Raw genomic sequence first — 24,719 nt, forward strand, 5'->3', positions numbered from 1 at the left:
GGCTGAGCCCCGCGGCGGCCCCGGCTCTGTCACGTCGCCGCTCCGTGACCTGCCGCTGTCCCCTCAGGGCACCGCGGCCTTCTGGAGCCACGAGCTCCCGGGGGCGGTTCGGGGATCCCTAATCCGCACCCCCAACCCCCCCGGGCTGCGGGGGAATGGGGCCGACTACACGGCCTGATGGCGGACTACATCTCCCAGCATGCACCCCGACACCCTTCTCTTGACGTTACTCCAGGACTACAACCCCCGTCTCGCCCCAGCGCCTTACCGTGCCGAGGACTACACTTCCCGGCGTGCCCCGCTCCTCCGGGGACGGGGCGGGCGGGCTGGCGGCAGCCGCCCCGGGGCGGCCATGAGCAGGCCGGCAGCCCGCCGCTAGGCCGCCGCCGCCAAGATGGCGTCCGTGCTGCTCCGCGCCTGCGGCCGGTCGGCCTGCCGCCTGCCGCGCTGCCGGGCCCCCAGGGGTGAGGCTCCCCGCGGCCCGGCGGGGCTGAGGAGGGAGGGAGGGACGGGGGGAGGTGGGGAGGAAAGAGGCAGGGAGGGGACGGCGACGCCCGGGGTGTCCCCGGGGGTGGCGGCGCCAGGGGTGGCTGAGGGGGTGCAGTCACGGTTGTTTCATCCCCGACCTTCTTACGTTGTGGCCAACGCAGCCTGCTTGTGTTCTCTCCCCTCTGTATCCCTTAGGGAAGTACCTCAGCCCCTCTCCTGGGGCTTTAAGGAAGATGTCAGCTTGGCTTCTTCCAAGTGGCTTCGCAAGCTTTGGAAAATAAAAGCAAAACCCAGCGCGTGACAACAGTTTCCATCAGCAATCGAGAAAATTTATCAGTAATCAAATTATTTGTCAGTTTAAATTATCTTTGAGCGGTGGGCTTTAATGGCATGAAACAGCGGATGGCTTGTGACGGGCCGTCAGCCCCGCGTTGGTTTTTACGTCCCCGCTCTGGCAGGGCGAGGTTCAGCCGTGGGGCTGGGAGCTCAGCACCAGCGCTGTGCCCCCACACACAGCCCAGCGTGGCTGCACATCCACCTTCTGGCAACACGAGTGGCCACACGGGTGCTTGCTGGCTTTGATAACACGCCAGCTTCTTGGTTACAGCCAGCACCGAAGTGCGATAGTTTCTTCTAGTTGTCAGTGTGTTTTTTTTTTTTTTTTTTTTCCTGTTGTTTTGTGTTTTGGTACTGTTGTAAAGACATTTATTTAGGCTGAACTTGCCTGAGCAAACAGCTAGGATGTCTTATCCATCTGGTTTTATTAAAGACAGGGATGCAACACATCCATGCACCTTCAAATCAGGTGGGAGCTTTGATTCCTCTGGTGGCATAGAGTAAGAAGAAATGCTAATAAGCCCTCCGATGTTGCATGTTACAAATCTCATCCCAGATGAAAACTTTAATCTGCTGAAATGCCATGGTAAAGCCAAATCACTTGTGTGGTGTAACGTACTGTGCTCGTGGTATAACCAGGACTTTTTAATTGGAGTGTTAGTCCGTTACTAACACAGCATTTTATGGTATCATTTTTTTGTATGGTGTTTTGCTTTACTTAGCTCATCTTCTTGCTTTACGTGTAAGTAATCTAAGATTAAGTTAAAGCTAAGTGCTTCTAAGAATCCTAAATGATGTTCTTGTAAAGATCAAGCTGTTAAGCACTGCAGGCTTGTAGTTTGTAGGGACTTGCTTCACGTTAGCCTTTCCTTTTTAAAAACTCTCATGGTTTAACAGCACACAGATATTCTACGTTTAAAACCTCAGTTTTAAATTCCAGTGGAACATCAAAACCAAACTTTCTGATGACCTCTTTTCCACGAGGAATACGTTTATGTATAGCTTGTCTGACACTGTCACTTTTCTTAATTCCAAAGCAAGTTATCCTGACACAGGTTTCTTAAATGTTGAGTACGGTGAGCTATGTTCACCTCGTTCAGACACATTTGGCTGTCTGTCTTAACCTAGAAGCAAGGAGCATGGACGTGGCTCTTTCCTGAAGACAGTACGTATTTTCATTCAGGGCTGGGTCACTCTTAGGTACATGGCTAGAACGTAGACTTGGCCAAACATAAAGAGCTCTGGTTGACAGAAGTAGCAAGGTTGAAGTTAAGTTATTCTGTAGCTTGTTCCAGTGAGATCCATGTTTCTGTGTGCCCATTCACACTCCGAATGGCAGTACAGGAACTGGTTGAGTCAGCATGTTTTCTTTCTTGCGGTAACTATGGAGTTTTGTTCTTTGTCCCCTTATTTAGAATTAGTGAATCCTAGTTGGAAGAAAAATAAAGATAAGCAAAGTGAAAGGGTTGTGCTGGTAGTGAGCTTTGTTTAAGAAACTCCAAGTCAGCTTTGATCTTTTCCATGTCATCCGCCCTTGGCTCTAGGTGCACCTGTCTGTAAAGGTCCTCGACCAGTAGGACTCATTTTTTGCTTTTTTTGTTGTTGTGGGGGCAATTTTTGGCTAATTTAAGCTTTGTGTGCTTCCTGGCACTGAGGTAAGGAAACAGATTAAAGTGCTGGGGCTCATGTGTCAAGATTTTGAGTGCGCTGATTTGCTCAGTTGTCCCTTAGAGTCAGGGGCATCTTTCTGAGATGGTTTCATTCTCAGGTCGAGAAACTCAGTCACTGATCAGAATGCCTTCACAGCCTCTCAGGGCTCGATTTGTGAGCCAGAAGGGACTGGCTTTTCCCTGGCTTTTACTTGCAGTGATAGTTAGAGTGTGATACAACTTGAGAAGGGTGATTCCTTTTCCTTTGACTTGGTAATGCCACAGCTTTTGTGGTAATGACATCAAAGCCCACTGAGCATGGGACATGATAATCCCGAACTACTGAGATATTTCTTTGGTAAGTCAGTTTATGTTTTTCTTCTTCCTTCTATGCCTTTTGATTGCCCTTCCTGATTTTGAAAGTATCCCTTTTCCTGTAATAATTAGGCTGTGCTGTTGAGGAAGGCTTCTGCCAATTACCTTTAGTGCTGCACTTCCTCGAATACCACACTCTCTACCTCAGGTTCTGTCACAGGTTATACCTGAGCTTTGATGATGGAAAAGTTGACCAATAACCTTCAAAACCACCCTCATACCCTGCCATCTCTTGGCCTTGTCCAGAATTAGTAGGTGATAATCCATCCAGAACATCTCGTATTGTGGTGTTGTGGAACCATTCAGAAATGACTTCTGCTTTCAGTGAGGCTTTTATGAGTTGGAGTTGCTTGTCCAAAGGACTCAGAGACTTGTTAAGGCAATTTAACAAGTTGAGGCAGTACCTCATGTTCCACAGAGTTCGGCTGTATGTATGGACAGTTTGCTTGAACACTTCTGGGGATGCCAGCCATGTTACAGAATTGCTTCCCACCTGTTTTTCCATTTCATCCTATGAGTCAGGGGATTACAGATTGAGAGAGGAGCAAGTAGGAGACTGTGACATGTGCTTTGGCTTCTGCTGAAATACGATGAGGTACTTAGGCTTTAGCACGTCCCATTGCTATTGTCGAAGCATAAAACCCCTCTTGCTTGTATGGTTATGATTGTGCACAATCATCCGAAGTGTGAATGTGCTTACAGTAAGTAAGTCCAGTTGCTGCTGAGCACCTTTTTTATTGTGTTGGTAGCTATCTCTTAGTAAGACCGGTCTTGTACAATCATGTCGGAATACAATTCACTCTAGGGATAAATGACTTTCTGAATTTCAGAATGAAGGCTAATGACTGGTGTTTCTCTAGGTAACTTGGGCGATCGGGCATGTCTAAGCTGTACATCCCTGAGGCTGACAAACAAAATGTGAGTAAATATTTTTTTTTTTCCTAGACTCAGAGCTGTCCCAAATTGTCAGTTAATATACTATAATAGAATGCAGCTTTCACTCTTGTAGACAAAAAGTGCAAAATACCAGTTTCAGCTTGTCTTATAGACAGATGAAGAAGTCTGAGTATTTATTATTCGTCTGTCTGGTTGTGTGTGGGAGAAGGAAAGTGAGAGCTTCCCTTTTTCACCCACTTTGACCATTTTTGTTTCCCTTATGATGTGAAAGCAATATAATATTAATCTTTTGTTCTTGACTGATTCCAAGTGGCATAATGGGATATCGTGGACTTCTTGTGTACTTCCTCTGGGGGGGTTCCACAGAGGAAACATTCAGTCAAAGCTAGCTTAAAACGTGTAGTTTGGTAGTTAGGAATGTAGTCATTTGAGTTGTATCTTGGTTAAACAAAGGCATTGTAGGGTATGGTACAGCCTTGGTTGAGGCTCTCCTAGGAAGTGATGACCTCTTCTGAAAACGAATCCAGCTACTACGTGTTCATGAGACACAGAGTTGGATGTTGACAGAGTTCATTCTTCGTTCCTGACCTGGATCACAAGGCTTACTTGAATTTTCTGATGCTTTACCTTGTGATACTGGACACTAACCACAACAGTAGGTAGCTGCAATATAGGATACTGTATCTGTATTTTATATATACAATGTAGGATATTGTGTCTGCTGTTTTAAATTTGTCATATTTTTCTGAAAAAGTGTGAAGCATAAGCCTCCTTGCATATATCGAGTAGTTCTAATGTGTGTGTAAATAATGTTTGAGGTTTTTGAATAATGTCTTCCGTTTACATTTAATAAAAGAAAAAGAACGAAATTCTTAATAGGGTAGGAGACTGTTGCTCCTGTATGCATCACCGTGGTACCGCGATGGAACTTCATTTATAAAGTTTCTGCTGCAAAAGGGAAACAAGATGCATAGAGATAGTAAAAGAGGAACTCTAATGAAATTGGATTTCTCGTAGGCTAATTTTCTTCCCCTAACTCAGTACCTGTCCCAAGTCTACAGCCTGTGGTTTCTCCAGTGTTTCCTTCAAACAGGAGAAGTAATAGAAGGGGCTTGATGTTACTTAAGGTTTCACAGATTTATTTTCAAATGGAAGGCACTTAAGGTTGCTGCTTTTGATTTAATCTGAGTAAAATAAGCTGCCTTTTCAAAGTAGTTTAAGAGCAAATTTACTGCAGGTTTTTTTTTCCTGACCTGTTTTTTTTTTCCATGAAGTAAAACTAAATATTTAGGCATCCTGATCTTAGGATTCCTAGGTTTTCTTGGTTTTCCTACAATATATGGTAGATGTTTCTCAACTGGTGCAGCATCTATTGTTAATTCTTGAATGCTTTTTTTTTCTTTTGAAGGACTGTACACTTTAAATATTGCACTAGTGTCTCTCCTGTTTATGCATACTCCAAAAAAGACCACTACTGTTGTTGGACTAGAGGATCTGAACGAACGTATTTTACTCTTATGAGCTCTTCTGGCTCATGGATGCCACTAGCAGCCATAGGTGTTTTAGGTCCCCAGTATCTTCCAGTTAGATGGTGGCATTCTTCGCGTTCCCTTCAAGATGACTCCATAGTTGAAAAGTCACTGAAGTCCTTGAAAGACAAAAACAAGAAGTTGGAAGAAGGAGGACCTGTATATAGTCCAACGGAAGTGGAAGTCGTGAAAAAATCTATTGGACAGCGGATTGTGGACGAGCTGAAGCATTACTACCATGGCTTTCGGTTACTGTGGATTGACACAAAAATAGCTGCGAGGATGCTCTGGAGAATACTTCATGGAAATACACTGTCGCGTCGAGAACGGAGACAGGTACTGAATGAATACCAATTTCATTTTAATGACCTTACTGATCTCTCAATTTATTTAAAATGAATTCATTCTTTTTGTTGGGTGTTGCTCCTAGAATTAAAATTGTTGTGTGCATTTCCCTCCTTCCTCTTCCTCCTCCTTTTAGTGATTCCCTGCGTGTTCACAAAAAACTTTTGATGAATTTGACGAATTTCCTCATTATGTACCTAATTTTACAAAGAAATGACTAACAATTGACCATTTTCATGGATAAAATATCACAGTTCAGTGAAATATGCAGAAATGTTTCTTTTCCTGTATTTGCAGGAATAGACAAGTGACAGAAATGCATATGCTTTCATTACAGTTTATATCTCTTACTACAGCAGCAGTGGTTGATGGCATTTGGTCTCTGCATCTTCACTACTTATTTTTGCTCTATTCTTTATGCTGGTACAAGAGTGTATTTGGCAGCTGATCCAGCCAAAGCATTGCTCAGCAAGAAATTTAAAAGTCTGTGCTGACATAAGAGAGGAGATACGTAGTAGGAAGAAAGAGCAGCTGAGAAGAGGGGGGGAAATGAGGACAGCAGGACTTGAGGAAGTGGCAGTTCTGAACAAGGCAGCACAAACCAGAGGTTTGGAATATTGGGAAAACCAAGTGAGACGAGTTAATTCATGGTTTAAAATGGAATCAAAAATCTTCTACAAGGCAGGACTGGAACCACTGGCTTTCCTGCCTTTTTGGTATTTGCTGAGCCATGCTTGTGTGAAATTATACAAACAACAGAAAAATCTGAATACCGTGGAAGTATTTCTGCTGAAAGATCAGAACTGAGTACTAGAAGGCATGAACCTATAGAACGTTATTCATACGTTATCTTTGGACAGGTACGTACTATTTGGTCGATAGATGGGTTTGTTCACCCGACTGTTCTTTAGTAGTGCCGGTTAGCGACCACAGAACTGTCTCTCTCGTAGTTCTCCAGTGGTCTGGCATTTGGCCTTCCTGAACTTTATTTTTTCGCAGATGAGCGCTTCCAAATCAATTCTCCTATTTTAAATAAAATAGGAGTTTCTTGTGCAGGTATAAGTTGGTGTTCACATTGATGTAGTATCTCCTCACAGTGATTAAGTCTGTGCGCAATCCAGTGTGGAAGTTGTAGGAAAAATAGTTTTAAGAACTACTGTAATGTTATTTTCTCAACCTAAGTTGTGTACTTTCTTTATGTGGAGGTAGGGGATGTCCTGTTTCTGGAATGGATTTGTGGTAGGCTTTCAACCCAGGGTCAGCAAAGAGCAAAACGGCCTACAGCTGAACAGAACCTTTGCACATGCTTATTTTAAACCTTTATTTTTCTTTCTTTCCCTTTTTTAATTTAGCCTTAAATTGACAGAAGTCCTTAAAACAAAGAAATGTTGCTCCTGGACTTCTTGATTATAAATTCCTAAATATATATACATATTTATATGTATATAAATACATATTCATATGTATATATTTGAAGGATATGCTGCTTTAAATGTATTAAACCATGTATGAACTGACAGTTCCAGAAAAATCTTATCTTCACTCAAACTGACAAATGAGTTATTTCTGCCTGCCCTTTCCTTCCTCTTTGGAGGCAATAATGGAAAGATAGCCAAGTAATCTAACCACATTAACAAGCAATTGCAGCGTGGCTAATGCAAGGGAACTATTGCTTATGTAAACCAAAAATCAGGCAAAAAATTCTCCACGTACAATTGCTGGCGGGGCTTGGATTCAACAGGATCACTTCTGTACACTTAGGAGATAAGTCGGGAAGAAGGAAAGCATGCATAGTACAGCACTGGCTGTTTAAAAACTACTTTCTACAGCAGGATAGCTCAGGACATTTAGGCTAGGTAGCAGATAATACAGTTTGTGGTAAGTACATCAACCTTAACACAGACCCTTCTGTCCTGCGGAGAGAAAAAAGGGGAGCGTGTAGTATGTGAGCTGCAGCAGCAGATAGTCACAAGTCCTTAGTGCTGTACTGCCAAACAGCATGCATGCAATCATGCACCATTGTGTTAGGTTCTGTGCACAGACGTTCTTCTTTCAGTTTGATGCAGTTTCGTGATCTATGGTAGCTGATCCAGGACTGTGCTGCTGCAGAAGTCGCCAGTCCTGCTTGGTGCTTAAATGCAAATGCTTCACCCCACCCCCTTTTGGTTTGTGCTAATCCTTTTTTGCATGTCTGCGTATGTATTTATGGGTTAGTTTTAGCTGGATCAGTGGTGTGCCCTCACATTGGGACTGCTGGTGCACATTTATGACTTAATGCATTATCTCGGGTTAGCGTTACGTTAGCTTAATCCAGTTGTAAAACTGCTTCTGCAGATTTGAATTTCACCTCATACAAATACTTTCGGTATCTAAAAATAGATGCTGGATAGGAACACTGCATTGCATTCTGTACAATCATTTGAACTTTTTTCTAGGGAAAATATCCCTGTTTGTATGACTTAAAAATTTCTTCTGAACTTTCTTACATCCTTTTGAACTCCCTGGTGTTCATTTATCTTCTATAGTTGGAATGAATGGAAACATCTTTGAATCCATAAAACAATGGACCAAAGCTTCCTCTCTGGGAAGCTGAATTTGTTTTATACAGCAAAAAAAAAAAAAAAAAAGTTTAACTTTGGATCTGAGAAGTTTGTTCTTTCCTCAAACAGTATATGAGAAGTTTGGGTGGTTTTATGCTGAGAAAATGGTGACTGAAGTTTTATTGGTTTTGTACTCTACAAAGAGATTCCACAGCAGCACGCAGCCTATACAGGCAGTTTGTTGCTGCTGTTCCCCTGGATTGATGTGAACTTTGGGGAGTGTATTTATGTGTTTAATAGCATTTATGTTGCTAGTTTTTATCAATCATAACTGTTTATTAAGTCGTGATGTTGACTGACAGTGCTGTGGCAGTAGTGTACGTCTGGCCTTCAGCCTTTGATTTAGGAACTGCCATTATTCCCAATAACTGCTTATTTGCTTTATAAAATGAGACAGAGTCAAGCGGGATCTGCACTCCCCCAGTATAAACCAAGTTATTAAGCTTCAGAGTTCTGAAAATTTGATTATAGACTGTACAGCCTAATCCATGCGCTTGTGGGTGTACAGAAATCAAAAGGGCAATACTTATTTCATGCAGTTCAAGATTTAGTAACTAATGCATCTGCCTGCTTCAGGGGATTACTGCTCTAGAAAAGCCGTAACTTAAAAAAAAATAAAAATCTGCCAAGCTGGGCTCATTACCCTGGATTTAAATGTACATTACAATTGTTATAAGGCGGGGGGGAGGGATCTTTCATTTTATTCTTGATTACTTGGTCCGTAGTAGCTCATGCATGTAAGAAGTGGTGGAGCACAAATAAAGATGAATAAAAGAAGTTAAGCAGCTTTAACAGCAACAAATGACCACCTCCTGTTTTCAGGTGCTTTTAAGAGGTTTAAATGAGATACTTGTTCAATAATCCTATTGAGACACAGTGAGGCTTTTGAAATACTTTCTATAGCATTGAAAACTGGAGAAACTCTGGCACTCTGCAGTATATAGCAACTTTCAGAAAAAGATACTAAAACCTGACTTCTTCACATTCTTTATATTATTATAAATTTCCTTTCTAGCAAATATATGTGTGTGTTTACGTAGCAGTTCGGATGGTAATACAAAGTATTTTTGAAATAAATGTTTAACATTTTGCTTATCAATACACTTTTTTATTTCTTCCAGTTTCTTCGAATATGTGCTGACCTCTTCCGCTTGGTTCCTTTCCTAGTTTTTCTCGTTGTCCCATTTATGGAATTTTTACTTCCAGTAGCTCTTAAGTTGTTCCCTAATATGCTTCCCTCTACATTTGAGACAAAGTCTAAAAAGGTAAGTAAATGAATTTGTAATCCTCTAAGACGTTTGGAAAAACTTAAAACTTGTCTATTAGATGTTACATGAACATACTTTACGCCTGCTGTGCATGTCTGGGGAATCCTATTAACAAAAGCCGTAATTTAATTCTAATTAAAAGTTAATTAAGTGCTTTCTTTTAGCTAATACAGTTTTATAACCCACAAAAGCTGTAATGGCTTTATTATTTTTACTGGGCAGGAAAATAACATCTATCATTCTAGTTCAGATGATATTTTAATTTACAGATTATTTTATTCTGTAAGAGTTTCAGGAAGAATATATGGCAATTTACTGTTATTAAGCTGTACTAATGATTTGTAAGGCTTTATGTTACTATGTAAAATCATAGTATGTTATTACTAAATAAATACTTTTTAAGTCAAAGTAAAACTTCTTACGAGGTATTAAGAGATACAGAATGGAAAAATCTACATGAGGGTTATTGGTAGCTACACATTTAAACAGGGTTCCGCAGTCAGGATATTAAAGTAAACAGTGTTGCAGTAATTGCAGAATAGCATTTCAGTTTCCTGTTTTGTCGTATATATGGAAGAAAAAATAGTTTTATTAAATAAAAACAGGAAAAAGCTTCTTCTTTTGTGAAATAAAAATAGAAAATAATGCTCAGAAGGTATATAGGAGTAGCAAAACTTGACATTTGAGGCTGTGAAGGGATTCTTACAATAATTGCTCCAGATGATCCTAGTATAGTCCTAACCATGTTTCTGAGTATTTTTTTTCATGTTCTAGTGCGTGACCTAAACTATGTTTCAGTGTTATCCAACACCAATTTTAGGTTATTACTGAAGATGACTTACTGTTTGGACTACTAAATATTTTTTCTTCAGTATTGGCTTATATTTTTGATGCTGTTCTGATGATTTTGCTGTTAACATCTAGGAATGAACCAGCACCACCCTGGCTTTCTGTTTTGTACATGCAGGTGCTTAGCTGTCAAGGCTGTTAGATTCTCTTTTGTTTGTTTTGTTTGTTTTTTTGTTCTTTTGTTTTTTGGTACCTGTTTCTGTGACTGTTACAAAGCAGAAATTAAAGCTGCAAACTTTTTTTCTACTTTGCATTTTATTTGTCAGTCTTTGGTAGTTTTTATTCTTGATGCAAGTTTTTTTTTGTATCTATGCTAAATATTTAAACTATCTTCTTATACATTGTTAGTCTAAACTTCACTTAAGTTTTCTTGTTTAGTGCTTTGTAAATGAAAACAGACCGTTCTCCCCTTTCCCTCAGACCCTGACAAATTCTCATCAGAGCACAGAATAATTACATGAGGTTCGTAGATAGTGACCTCCCAGTCAGCCACAGATACAGTCAGTCACTGGGAATTGTGTATTGCATCTAAGTAACTACTAATTTCTAATTCTGCAATAAATCCCTCTTTTTTTTGGATGATGTGTAAAGTAGAACTTGGCCTGGATACAAGAGTTGGGAGTTAGCAAAATCCAAGTTGTTTACTTCCTGTTTTTTTGTTCCTAGGTGGGTGGGTTCAAGTTAGTAGTAGCGGGTGAGGCCACTCATGCTGTACTTCACTCTGTTGGCATTGTACCTTGTGCTTTATGGAGCTTTCAGCTGTTCAACCTGAATTTGTGTGATCTGGTGATTTTTGATATGAATGCACGTTCTCTTGTGATGTGTGTGTTAAAGCAGAAGTTCAGAAGCATTAAAGGCAGAAAAAGTGGTATTTAGTGCATGTATTTTTGGAAGAAACATTTAAAACCAAACTTTTTTTTTTTTAACAGGAGGAGAGATTGAAGAAACAACTGAGAGTAAAGCTAGAATTGGCTAAATTCCTTCAAGACACGATTGAGGAGATGGCCTTAAAAAATAAAGCAGCCAAAGGAAATGTTACAAAAGATTTTTCAACTTTCTTTCAAAAGGTAAAAAAAAAAAAAAAAAAAAAAAGCCTGATATTTCTTTGGTCTATGGTAGTTGGCAGTTCCCTTTCCTTCCCTTTAGATATCATCAACTACCTGTTCTGTTGGATTTGAAAGAGTAGGATGTAGTATTTTCTTCAGGATAGATTTCTTTTTTTGCACATAATACTGCGGTGTGCTGAAGTTTCACTGTTCTTAGCTTTTGTATTCTAGGTGGTACTCTTACCCTCTCCATAATTCTAGAAGGAATACACTTCTGCTCATTCTCTTGTTCTTACGTCATCTTGTCTCTTTGTTAATGTGCTAATTCTAACATCCAAAAGAGTATGCAGTGTTTATACGTAGTTTTTGGCCTGATTTTGTGAACACTGGGTGTAAAATGAGAAGAGAAATAGAAGCTCTTTCCTAAGTACCTGATTAAAACTCAGTGGAGGATATGTAAAATTTGCTTTTATTTTTGTCATATTAATCCTATCTTCACTTTCTTTTTAAACATTTTCTATACTGCTGAAATCCTTTGAGATGCTGACTAGAACTTAGGGTTTTGCTAGAGTATGATTGTTAGGCTTGGTACAAGTTTTTTCTATTATCACACTGTTGCTGGAACATAGACTGAATGTCAAATACCTCCACCATAAGTTTACTGCCTCTAGGTTTGATAGTGTTTCCTTTCACCAAGTTGTAGGTAAGGTATTCTCCAGAGAGAATAAAAATGCATTCATAGATCTTCTCAGGATAGGATTCATCTCAGTCCACTCTCACTTCTGATTTCTGTAATTGTGGGGCTGTTGAACTGAGACAATGACCATCTGCTGCTGCCAGGTGCTTTTCTGAAAGTAAAAGTGTCATCTCTCTTCTTGAGAGTGGGAATGGCTGAGCGTTTTAAGCAAAGATGGGCACTTGCCCTTTGCACCTAAAAAGAAACATAAGCCTGGGGAGTTCAGACCTGAACTTTTCAAGGCTTAGTTAGTTAGCTTGAGCTTTTCCTGCTTATGAGTGCAGAGACTAAAGTTTTTAAAGGGTGGGGTAATAAGTTGATGGCAGCAAGTGGGTTACCTCAGATAATGGTATTGCTGCTGGCAAGATGTGCCAGTATCTGCTTGCCAAGTCCATGCACTTGGAAGCTTCTTTGCAGTCAACAGTTTCTGTCCTTTTTCATCTGCAGAAAATCTCAAGTGATTAGTTACACTGACTAGTAGCTGAAGCATTAAAACTTCTGTCTGCAGACTCTGGGAGCATGCCACTGCCATGATTAATATTTGGAACATGTCATTTTCTTTTGAGAGAACTACTAAGAATTTAAATTCAGGGGTTAATTTCTATGGAAATTAATGACCTATCACTCCACTTTTGCTAGGGGAGTTCCAAGCTCCTGCAATGACTAAAAGGAAACTTCAGGCCCTGCTTTCCTTATGTGTGGGTGTGCTTTTTACAGCCATAACTTTCTCGTTTGTGCCATGGAGACGAACTTTGATGTCATTTCACTATCCTAGAAAATAAATGTCAGAGTAAAAAGAAGGTTAAATGCTTCCCCACTGCTTCTGCAGTGAAGTATTTGCTTCTACAGGATCCACTCCTTACAGACTTTAACAAGTTTGCTTCAGAACTGTCTTGTTTTGTACCTCGTGATGAAGTGTCAATTTGCACTCTAAAGAAATAGTTTTTTTTTTTCCCCTTTCTCTACATATTTTCTTTCTGCCAAAATTCAGCTCTAAGCAAAGAAGAAAATATTCTTAAGGTTCCAGTATTGGCTCCTGTGTTGAAGGACCTGGTGAAGTGGAGTAATGAGGCCTTTGACCTTCCTTTCTCAGTGTTAGCTTCTCTGCTACACAGCCATCCTGGAAGTTAATGGGTTCAAAACCATCCATATCTTTATCTTTTATTAATTACTTTTTGATTAAAAGAGTTGAGTTGACATCTAAAACAAGTAGGTGTAATAAATCAGGCTATATAGGTAATATTAGATTTTAGACTGTACTTGCCAATTGTTAACTTATGTTTACAGGGCTTAAAAAAGGTAGAGGCATTGGAAGCTTCTTTTTTTTTGCTATCTACTCTTTAGACTGAAGGTGTTAAGTGGCTGGAAGTTAGTCTTTGATTGTTAGGTTCTGTAAATTTTTGATTCAGTAATATCACCAATAAGCACTTAATGGTATACTTAAAGTAGCAATATGAACAGCATTATACGTACAAAGTTCTACTACACCCTGATGAGACTAAGTTGTTGTTTTTTTTTTTTTTTTTTTTTTTCCATGCTTTGAACTGTTATTTCTGCTTCTAGTATTTCAATTTAACTACTGTGAAGTGCACATTATGTAAAGGCTTAACTTGGCATTTGTATAAGCATGTACATGGAACCTTCCATCTAGATGTATTCAGTGTTTTGCCAGATAGTGGTTTATACTTTGAAGTAACTTCAAGCGTATTTGCATTGAGATGCTGCAGAACAGCTAGGAACTTGAAGCAAAACAATATTGTAACAGTCGCAATTGTGGAGACAATTTAGATAGGCAGGTTTCCAAATTATCATTTTATAGTGACCCCAGTGTTGCAAATGTTTGCCATTGGAAATCACGGCATGCTTCTCAGTGTATCTGAACAGGCTGAGGCTTTTAACACGCTTTATGTTTACTAAACATGGTACCACAAAGAGTACTTGTCTACAAGACTTCCGTAGTAACTGTTCTTCTGTACTTCTTTTAGCTATTTTTTCAAGCCAGTGCCAATTCAGAGAAAACTGCTCTAGTATGCATACGGATCCAATTGTTGGTTTTGATGGGTTTTATCTAGCTAAGTACATTATGCAGTGCTGTTGGGAACTGTTAACACCATCAATTCTATTGCCTTTTATAATAAACACGTATTGTTTTGGAAAAAAAAAAATCATGACTTCCTTATATCCTATTTCCTATTAACGAAAATTGAGGCAAAGTACCTGACAAATGAGAACAATCCTTACTGTTCAAAATAATGCCCAAGCATGGAATTTGCTTTGAAAGGCTTTTTGTTTCTTTGTTTTTCTTACAGATCAGGGAAACTGGCGAAAGACCCAGTAATGAAGAGATCTTAAGGTTCTCAAAACTATTTGAAGATGAGTTGACTCTGGACAATCTAACCAGGCCTCAGCTGGTGGCACTTTGTAAATTGCTGGAACTTCAGTCAATCGGGACAAATAACTTCCTCCGTTTCCAGCTGACTATGAGGCTGAGAAGTATAAAAGCAGATGACAAAGTGAGTCATTCTAAATATGTACTGGTTAATAATGTTTATGTGTCAGACTGAGTGTATTTATGTAAACTTTTCTAAGTATTTTCCTGGTTTTGTCTTAATTATTTTTGAGCTTACTTAAAAAGGCTTAAAGAGTTTTTGATATCTTATGTCTCTCTAAAGAAAACCTGCCATTTTTTATCTACTATCTATTATAATGAAATTAATCATTAAAAAGAAGAGCGTTTCTGTGAAACTATAACTTGGGAAGGAGCTAATAGAAATACGAACCCAGAGAGAAATTGGCATTACCATTGTGGAGCTGCTAAGCTTCCAGTATAATGTTCACTGCTGTTAAAAAAGTGCGGGCTGTTTTGTGTTATCGCAGCAGCCTCTAGTGGCCGTTGTGAAAAAATACAGACTTCTGGGAGCACGTCGAATGTGGTTTTTCATTTTTGAGCTGTTACATGTTGAGTTTATTTTACGTTTTGTGCAGTTGATTGCTGAAGAAGGAGTTGATACCCTGACTGTTAAAGAGCTGCAGGCAGCATGTCGTGCACGAGGAATGAGAGCCCTTGGGGTGACAGAGGAGCGTCTCAAAGAACAGCTTAAGCAGGTACGTTTTTGTAACACCAAATGTACAGGCTAAGTTTTAATTGCTAGCTATAATTTTTGTTATGATTCTGATAAGATACTTTGAGTCTGTTCTTATTAAAGGCAGGGGTAAAACAGTCTCCTTAATAAGCTTTTGTCATATGTACTGTGTAAGTACATAGTAGCAGTGGGTTTCAGGTTTTTAACTGGGCCATGATGTTTTGATGATGCAAATACACACATAGACTTAAATATGTTTTTAGTTTTGCTGCTTTGCCTTGTTAACTATCTGCATTACTCTGTAAAAAACTTTTCTCTGAGTATATCTTGGAGAAAATAAATTTTGTCTTTTGGTTGTCTGGTTTAGAGGAAGATGCATAAGAAACAAAATACTTCCTCAAATATTCTGTACTTCTTCAAACAAAATACTTCTTCAAATACTTCTTCAGAGCAATCTCTAATTCTTTGCTTCTTATAGGCTGTGGCTCCTGTGCTAGGCTGTTGATTGATAACTAGTGATAAAAATTAGAATTTACTCTTTTGTAAAGGCTTGAATTGATTTGTCAAAAGAGAAAGAAATCCAAAAGTTGAAGGCTTCTGTTTTATGTGCTGTATTCCTAGTGGCTAGATCTGCACCTGAACCAGGAAATCCCTACTTCACTGCTAATTTTATCCAGAGCCATGTATCTTCCAGACACCCTTTCTCCAGCTGATCAGCTCAAAACAACGCTTCAGACACTACCAGAGAGTGTTGTAAGTATGATTTTTACAGTTTATGGCTAACTTGCGTTATCATCACTGAAAATCTAAGCAGTAGATATTCTTCATTTTTCTTTTCTTTGCAAAGCTGAATAATGGGTAGGTTTAAGAGTGGCCTTGAAACACACCAGTTGGATTTGGAGGGGCCTGAGAATAAAGCAAATGAAAAGCATTGTTTCATTGCACGAGGGTAGGCAGTAGTAGCATAGAAATATATGCAATACCCTTTTTACTTGCATAAAATCCAAACTACAGTGTAGGCAATATAAAGACACATACAGTGTTTGCAGGCTGTGCTGCTATGTCGATTATGGTTAATAAGAGATGGAGTTGAAGTTTGAGTTGCTCTATGGATTTCTTTTTCTGTATATTGGTGGTTGTTCTAGATGAATTCAGACCTTTTCACATGTAGCTAGAATTTCTCAAACCATACTTAAGAATTAAAGGTGAAACTCCTGATCGTCGTTCTCCACTTCATGAAGAACAGAGGTGGAAATGCTCATAAATGGCACATATCTAAAATCTTCCACTGAAAATTGACTGAGAACGACAGGCTGGGATATGTCTCTTGACATACTGATTTCTTATTGGATCTGGAAGCTGTGATGGTTGAGCTCAGTTGCTCATATCAAAGTTAATTCTATCTTCAAAACAACTTGTTCTGTAGGTTTACTGATCGAAGTTTGACTCTGGCCAAAAGCAGAATCTATGCATAAAGTTACATTATTCTCTTACAGGACTTATATTTTCTTTCAGCAAATTGTGTGTGTGTGTTATGAACAGTAACACTAAAAAAATACCTCTGGTTTGTGGAAGAAAGATAAATTAAGTCATTTTCTCTAGTGGTGTTTTTTTATGCGAATTCTATCTTTCCTATCATAATGGAGGATAGTTATCACTTGAAATGAATTCATTTCTACTTTAATAGCAATAACAGCTGTGGAGATACTTCAGGCAGATTATTATTCTGTTTCTATATTTCAGAAGTGGAACCTTTTATGTGGTTTACAACCCTAATTATTAGAGCACCACATAGTTCTTAAGTGTATCATGTTTTGCTATTTTTCTTGGTTTACCCGATTTGTAAAGACTAAATTCAGTGTTGAACTCAGCCAGGAGTTGAAAATGGGTGCACAACTGTGTTCCTCTTTACATAGCTGTTTGTAGTTGGTGTTGCAAAGGTGCACTTCAAGAAACCTTTCTATGAGTGATAGCATTTACTGTATATTTCTGCTTCAGTGCTACAATTACATCTGCTTGTCCTGTACTGTTTCTTTTTCACTTTGGTGTTAAAATGTTTACCCTCAAATCTGTTTGAGACCAATTTCTTCTGTGATACTGTTGTGAGAATTCATAAATAAAAGGGGATAGTTCTCACTCAGAGATTGAAACTGTTTCCTATTCTACTATACAACATACCACTAAGCATTTTATGCTTCCCTGTATATTAACTTCTTAATTGAGAATTTCCCCAGCATAGAGGCCATGAACCAAACTTATGTAGGGTTAGATAAACTTAGAAACTGGAACTAAGATGCTGCAAAAGCAAAACTTGTGATCCAGACAAGTTCAGGAAACCCATTTATTTCAGTGCTTTGCTGTGAAAATGTTGTGTAAAGAGAAATCATTTGAATAGATTAATGGTGATCTTGAAAGAAAGAGAATGAAGAATATATTGCACTTTCAGAATAGAAAGCTCTCATTTTCAAAGAAAGAACAATCTTTTTCTGAAAAATGGAAAAAAAAGAGGACAGCTTTTTGGAGTTTCAACATACCTGTACGACTTATCTCAGTAATGGTATACAGACTTGTTATATTATGTAGAGAGAGACTTTCATAGACTTCTTGCATTATTTTTAGGCCAAAGAGGCTCAAGTCAAAGTGGCAGAAGTTGAAGGTGAAAAAATAGATAACAAAGCACGACTGGAAGCAACTCTTCAGGAAGAAGAAGCCATCAGGAAAGAAAATGAAGAAAAGGAGTTAGAAAGAATGTCTGAAGCTGCAGAGAAAGCCAAAGAAACCCTTCAAGTTCCAGCCATGGTAAGTTCTGTTCTCAACTGCTGAGAAATAAACGTCAGTGGTGTGAAAAGCATCATGATATGAGTTATTGCATCTGTTCTTGTCTGCAGGAAACTGGACTTTAAGTCCACATACAGAAAATATCAAAACAAAATACAATACAGACGGATTCCCTGTGAAACCCAGACTACTTTGTGTCTTACATATCTCTGATTCCTCTTCTTAATCATTGTAATAAAAGAAACCTTTTATTCATCTAGCAAAAGTGGCAGTCGCTTGTGGTTTTTCTTCTTAATTTTGATTTTTAGTGTTGGTGTATTTTTTATTACAGTAAATATAATTGTTCTTAGCTTTGGTGCTTCCTGTTTGTCATTAACCAGGTGATGTCCTTGGTATAGTATTTGAGTATAAAAGCTGCTGCTGGCCTGGCTTACTGGGTGCATTAACCTTCAGTTGCTCACAGGCACAGTCCACTAAGTGCATTTGGTATTTTAATATGAAACCACTCCATATGTTGCAGTTTTTTAGCATTGTCATAAAAATGTCTACATCTGCTTTAGCAGTTACTTCTATTTTAAGAAGCCATTCTTTGCTGATCCTAATGCAGATAATGTTATCTTTGTTTAATTAAACTTCTTGGGTCTGTCAAATTTAGAAAGAGGTGGAATCAGCAGCAGATCTTGAACCAGCTGCTTTGCAAGTTAAGAAAAGCCAGATGGCTATGGATGGTGAACAGGAACTGGCAAGGGCAGATACAGAGACCTTGAAAGACACAGCACCCGTACTGGAAGGCATTAAGGTAATCTGGAAAACTGTATGTGATTGCAAATTCTTCACCACCACCGCAGAAATAGGAAGTCAGCGCAAGAAACTTTTGTGCGTTTCCTTTATCTATCTGTGTTATTGAAACTAATGCCTGTTTGGGGGAGAGACATTTGCACTGGCTGTAGACATAACGGATCTATGCATGTTTATATATATAATACATACATTTTCATATATATAAATAAACATGCATATATATATATATGTAGTTAACATAAAGAAGATGATGACAAGAATAGGTAAAGGTGAGTGTTTTTTTTTATTTTCAAGGGTGTAATTCAGACCAAAGTATTAAATACAGAGATTCCCAGGTTTGAACTAAACTGACTTCCTCTTCTAAGCAGATATGTGCAGTATACATATACTATAAAAATTTTCTAGTATATTCTCTCACCATTTCTTCAGTATATTGCTGAACATAATTCATACCATTGTTAAAGGTTGTAGGTTAATTTCTAGGATGTTCATACTTTGCTATGATCAGAGCATGCTTTGTTAGTCAGATAACTATTTGCTATCTGGCTTGGTTTTGGCTGGAGAAATTGTCCAAAAGTTCATACAAAACCAGAATTTAGCTGAATCTTTTTGCAGTCTTTATCTTCACTCCAGTTTACGGATGTCTTTATGGGGAGCACAAAACTTGGTGCAGAGTTTAGATGTGGTCAGGTAATGTGCATACCAAATGTCAGGTAAAGACGAACAGTCACTCCTGTCAATCTACTGACTTTGACCCTGGTTGCTGTTAGCTTGTTCTGCTAGAGCGTGCTACTGGCTCATGATCAGGTTGCTCTCTATTGAAGCTACCCAAGTGCTTTGCAGCAGAGCTGTCATGAAGTGGTCGTAAAGAACAGGCTTGCATGTATTCAGGAATAAAATAACATTTTAAATATTCTAGTTATCCATAGTTCTGCAATTACTGACAGTAGTATGACATGAAATAGATGTTTTGAAAATGCAGGAAACTTGTAATATTGTCATACTCTTGCGCAAATAAAGGAGCTTTTTTTCAGATTTTTTTCTTAAGAATGCCAGCATTGGGCCTGTCTGTATGGATTCTTTTTTTGTCATTCTGAAGTCTTGTTTTTCTTGCAGTCTTACAATAAGAAAAGTTACATATTCAAAATAATGCTTCTTGCTTAAGCAAACCTCTCGTGTGTGTCTGTAGCTTTTTTTGATGATTTTCAAGTGCCTGTTCTGCATCTTGTTTAGTGGCATTTTTAGCAACATGTTCTTATTAGTTGTCACTGGTTATTTTTTGTGTGTGTGTTTTTGAAATGTGGCAGAGGCTAAGATCTGGAATGTGTTTTGCCTCTCTACTGTTACAAAATTGATTTGTATATATGGTTAGTACTTATTTCTTAAAGTACTGCTGTAGAAGATTGGGAAGGCTTGTTGTATCTGGGTAGGACTAATGCAGTATGCTGACTGTGCCCACTAATGTGGGATTGTAACATTTTTAATGAATAATTCTTGAAATTGTATTTTTTATATATTTGTTTGGGGGTTACATTTTTATTCTCAGCATTTTAAAAGACAAATAGACGTCACAAACCGTGAATGTTCATGCACATGATTACACAAGTTGTTGAAGATCATTTTGTTCGAGCTCAGCTTCCTGAACTTTGCTCTGCAAAATCTTTTGTGTAATAAATATTTCCTGTATATAATATCAGAATCATTTCTCATTTTGGGTTTTCCATTCAGCAGAGAAGGAAGTAAAACACTTTTATATGACACATTTAGGTACAGGATTTCAAATAGCCAAAACCCACATAATAAATCATATTACCTGGTCTTGCTTCTCATGTGCTTAGAAAGTACCATGGCCCACTAATTCCCTTAGTATTTAAGATTAAATTTTGGAGCATTAGCTCCAAAATGCCAGTCTGTACTATGTTGACTCTGAACATAGAAAAAGAATCTGGAGTATGTCCTTTCTTACAGCTTTGGGGAAAATACACGTGTATCTTTCACTAATCTGTATATATTTTCTGTTACAGGGTGAGGAAATAACTAAGGAGGAGATTGACATGCTGAGTGATGCTTGTAACAAGCTGCAGGAACAGAAGAAATCACTAACAAAGGAAAAGGAGGAGCTTGAGGAATTGAAGGGTGATATCCAGGAATATAATGAGGTAAAGTGGGGAAGGAAGTGTTTGATTTTTTTGCTTGCTTTTTAAAAAAAAAATCCTGTTCGTGATCAGTTTTCATATAAATGACCCCACATAATTAAAGATGATCTTAGTTGGATGTCTGTTAGATTGCATTTGGTAGCTGAGTAATTGAGGTTTATACTGCTTTATGGGGCAGTGCAGAGCTTTACTGGCTCAATGTGTTTAAAACCTAGTTACAATAATTGGAGTAGTTTCCACTAGATGAGGTTCCTCTTCCTGCTCTTATTTCCAGTGTGACCAGAGTAATGTGCTGAGCATGCTGCAGTTCTTTCTTGTCAAGCATAGATGTCAGTATTACAGATGCCTTGAGTTAAGTAAATCAATATTACAAAGGCTGTAGAAAGTAACATTCAAGGGATGTATGAAAATGGCTGCAGTGCTAAGAGTTTGTTCTAATTTCAGTTTGGCTTTGTATGTCTCTTTATTTACAAATGATGCTAAATGGCACTTGAAATCCTCATCTCTTAAGTTAGTAGTGGCTGTTGTAGAGAATTCAGACCCACAAAAATGTTTTTGTTTCTCGTGACCGTATCTTTTAGGATTTGCAAGAAATAAAGGAGCTCTCTAAGACTGGCCAGGAGGAGGTAGTGGAAGAGTCAAAGGCAAGCAAGCGATTGACCAAAAGGGTGAACCGAATGATTGGTCAGATAGACAAAATTATTAATGAGTTGGAGACGAACCAAAAGACAGTGGATGTAAAGGTGGATGATGGTGCTAGTCCTCCTGCTGGGTAAGTGACTCGAGAGCACTGACTGTATCTCTTACTGTTCATCTTAAGTCTTGCTTATGTCTGATGTGTGGTTAGAAAAGACTAAGCAAATAAGCTGTTTAAAATCTCAGTATTTATTTTAAAAACACAATTAACAAAATTGTTCCATAGATTTTTCTCTTCTGTAATATGATAGATATGGTTGAAGTGATGATAGGAAAGCAACAAATACAATTTCCTCGGGTGCTAGTCAGGAAGGGGGTTCTGGAAGTCAGGTTGTTGATTAGTATCATACCATCTGTAACACATGCGGCACTAGAGATGGTGCAGGTGAAATCATGCCTTCAGTAATGCTACTCAAGCAGTAGGTTTGCCCTGTGTTACTGATGAAAAAGGTGTGCAAAAGTATGGTGAGCATATTTATGTTCTGCTTCAGTAGTGAACATGTCATGAGGGGAAAAAATGGCAATAAAATCTGTTCCGTCTGGTGTAAGCAGATAATATCTTGAAGAGAAATGAGGGAACAGATCTAATGGAAGTAAGGAGGTAATTTTACATGGTTCCTTTCTGAAGACTTGCTTCACTTCAATTTTGACACACTTGCAAATGTGATGGTAAAATCAATATTTGAGGGGTCTGGCTAATAAGTTTATCCCAAATAAAAGATCGTTCCTTTCAAATAAAAGCTAACAATTCTAATGTGAAACTTCATTTATCAACAGTTCTCCAAATCTTGATGGTAGTAGAGGCTTTCAGGCAGTGGCATGTCACACAGTCATACGTTGCTTATTATGACGATGAGATATCAATAAACAGTGACAATTTTCAATTTGTGGTTATAAATGCAGTGTTAATCAAATTTGTGCTTGCACAATTTTGTGTAATTCATTAAGAGTTTCCCAGCTTCCGAAGAGCATAACTTAAACAGAAATAAGGATTTTGCTTAATTTCCTTGCAAACTTGTTTTTTTCCAGTCCACAGGGCAAGCAGTCATTTGTTTCAGATTTTCTATAAGATTAAGGAGACGATGTGAAAGGTGCTATAGAGGGTTCTTGATCAAAACAATCCAAATTTGTAAATTAAAAATAAAATACAGCATCTGCTTGTATTGAATGTAATTATGCTTTATTTAATGCATGGCTTTGGTGAGGAGAACTCTAAATTTTGTACATTCTGTAAATGTACAATTTTGTTAATTTTGTTAACAATTGAAAATAGTAACTTTGAACATTTGCTTAATTGCCAAAGGTTTGTTTTTTAATGTTTAAGTCAAAGCTGTCGTTATGTAGCCATTAAAAATCATAGAAGCAGAAGTCCAGGGTAATTAGTGGCATTCTGAGAATCATAGAATGGTTTGGGCTGGAAGAGACCTTAATCATCTAATTCCCATCCCCTGCTATTGGCAGGGACACCTCCCACCAGACCAGGTTGCTCAAAGCCCCATCCAGCCTGGCCTTGGACACTGCCAGGGATGGGGCATCCACAGTTTCTGTGGACAGCCTGTTCAGTGCCTCACCACCCTCTGAGTAAAGAATTTCTCTTTTCATTTAAAATGAAATGGCTCTTGAATAAAAATCAGTCTGTGCTTAGAGATTAGGGGCATGTATGGAGCATTAAAGCCCTTTTATTTAATATTTATTCTGCACACTGTCTCCTGCATTTCAGCTTGACCTGTGCTGGAAGATGGTTCTTTAATAAAACTGCATAAACAAGCAGAGGTTTTGAGTTGCAGGAAATAGACAACTTCACGAGATGAATAAGCAGATACAGGGAACACTAGAAATCTCCTAGTTGTAATGTGAAAGTTAGTCCTTTCCTTTATGGAGTGTATTCCTTGGTATGAGGAAATGAAGCGTATTTTAATGAAACAGCCAAGTTGCTAAAAGCAATTAGTTGTCAAGCTTCTGCTTTCCTGTGGCTTCGTGCTTTTTTTTTCTATATGCTTGAGTTGTTTTGTGTAGGCCCACCTCTCCTAAATCCCCAGGGCTGACAGATGTGTGACACTGCACCTTTGATAAATGGAGAGTGCAAAGGGCGTTAAATACACAGGCTAGGAAGCACAGAAACTGCTAAACTTTCACCTGTATTTGTGCCATAAAGCAAATGGAACCAAAAGTGTGAGATTCTATGGAAAAATATTCACTTGAAACGTGCTTTGCTGATCAGTAACTCATTTTTCTTTTTTTTTCATTCTGTTCAGGATTAGAAATAATTATTTAATGTTTTACAAGTGACCTGCAACGTAGTGACTTTCAGTACTGTCTTTTATGACCTTTAATCTTCTGAAGTAACTGCTTGCCATAAAGAGATTGTGCTGCTTCTTTAGGGAGAATCTCATCAGTATTGCTGAGCTAATTAATGCGATGAAACAAATCCAGAAGATTCCAGAGGAGAAGCTAACTAGGATTGCAGAAGCACTGGATGAAAACAAGGATGGCAAAATTGATATAGATAATGTTGTTAAGGTAAGTCTATGAACTATTTAAAGAAAATAAGGCTAGCCATTCTTCAAATATCATGCCAGTTTTTACTTGATTTCATATTGATGTCTTTTTCAAGAATCTTTACTTGATGCCAATGAGTTTTCTGGGAATGTATTGTATTGTAAGTAGATGTTATAACACATACTAGCATCTCCAGAAATTATATGGCGATTGTATTTTTTTTGGGGGGGATGGGGATGATTCTTATGATTCTTATCCTGTGTGTTACCTGAATTAGAGGTAGGTTTGCCTTGCATATGTAAAGTTCTGTGAAATCTGGTATTTCTGTTATGCTACTTATGAATGGGAGGGAGAATGGAAAAGGAGCTTTGGAAGATCTGCTTCAGGAGTACCAGTATTTCTTCAGTCTTGACATCTTCTGCCTACTTGTGTACTTAAAAATTTCATTGTGACCTATGTTTTCTGTGCTTGAAAGACTTCAGACCATCAGTTGCAGTTTAGGTCCGCTGTAAATTACTAACTTTGTCAGTGAGCTCAGCTCTTAAAGCTGGCAGTGTCTATCTGGCAGTAGAAATAGTGGCCTCTAA

At 38.4% G+C, this 24,719-nt stretch overlaps 2 protein-coding genes across 3 annotated transcripts in view; one reads left to right on the forward strand and one right to left on the reverse strand.

Moving 5' to 3' along the window:
- NSD2 (nuclear receptor binding SET domain protein 2) overlaps positions 1-288 on the reverse strand; it is a 103,948-nt gene extending 103,660 nt beyond the window's left edge. The window contains exon 1 of the transcript XR_004750682.1: positions 269-288. The gene's annotated coding sequence lies outside the window, so the exon portion shown is untranslated. The remainder of the gene's footprint in view (positions 1-268) is intronic.
- A 32-nt stretch (positions 289-320) lies between these two features.
- The window catches only part of LETM1 (leucine zipper and EF-hand containing transmembrane protein 1), a 29,279-nt gene continuing 4,880 nt past the window's right edge, over positions 321-24,719 (forward strand). Inside the window, exons 1-13 of one of the 2 annotated variants that reach the window (XM_035325833.1) lie at positions 321-464; positions 3,710-3,767; positions 5,155-5,611; positions 9,342-9,485; positions 11,267-11,404; positions 14,429-14,632; positions 15,105-15,224; positions 15,824-15,955; positions 17,822-18,001; positions 18,636-18,779; positions 20,806-20,940; positions 21,519-21,709; positions 24,015-24,153. In XM_035325833.1, coding sequence (XP_035181724.1) covers positions 395-464; positions 3,710-3,767; positions 5,155-5,611; positions 9,342-9,485; positions 11,267-11,404; positions 14,429-14,632; positions 15,105-15,224; positions 15,824-15,955; positions 17,822-18,001; positions 18,636-18,779; positions 20,806-20,940; positions 21,519-21,709; positions 24,015-24,153 — 2,112 coding nt within the window. In that variant the 5' untranslated portion in view covers positions 321-394. The remainder of the gene's footprint in view (positions 465-3,709; positions 3,768-5,154; positions 5,612-9,341; positions 9,486-11,266; positions 11,405-14,428; positions 14,633-15,104; positions 15,225-15,823; positions 15,956-17,821; positions 18,002-18,635; positions 18,780-20,805; positions 20,941-21,518; positions 21,710-24,014; positions 24,154-24,719) is intronic. The other variant, XM_035325834.1, reaches the window with a different exon arrangement.

The sequence above is a fragment of the Oxyura jamaicensis genome, chromosome 4 (assembly GCF_011077185.1).
Source record: "Oxyura jamaicensis isolate SHBP4307 breed ruddy duck chromosome 4, BPBGC_Ojam_1.0, whole genome shotgun sequence".
Taxonomy (NCBI): domain Eukaryota; kingdom Metazoa; phylum Chordata; class Aves; order Anseriformes; family Anatidae; genus Oxyura; species Oxyura jamaicensis.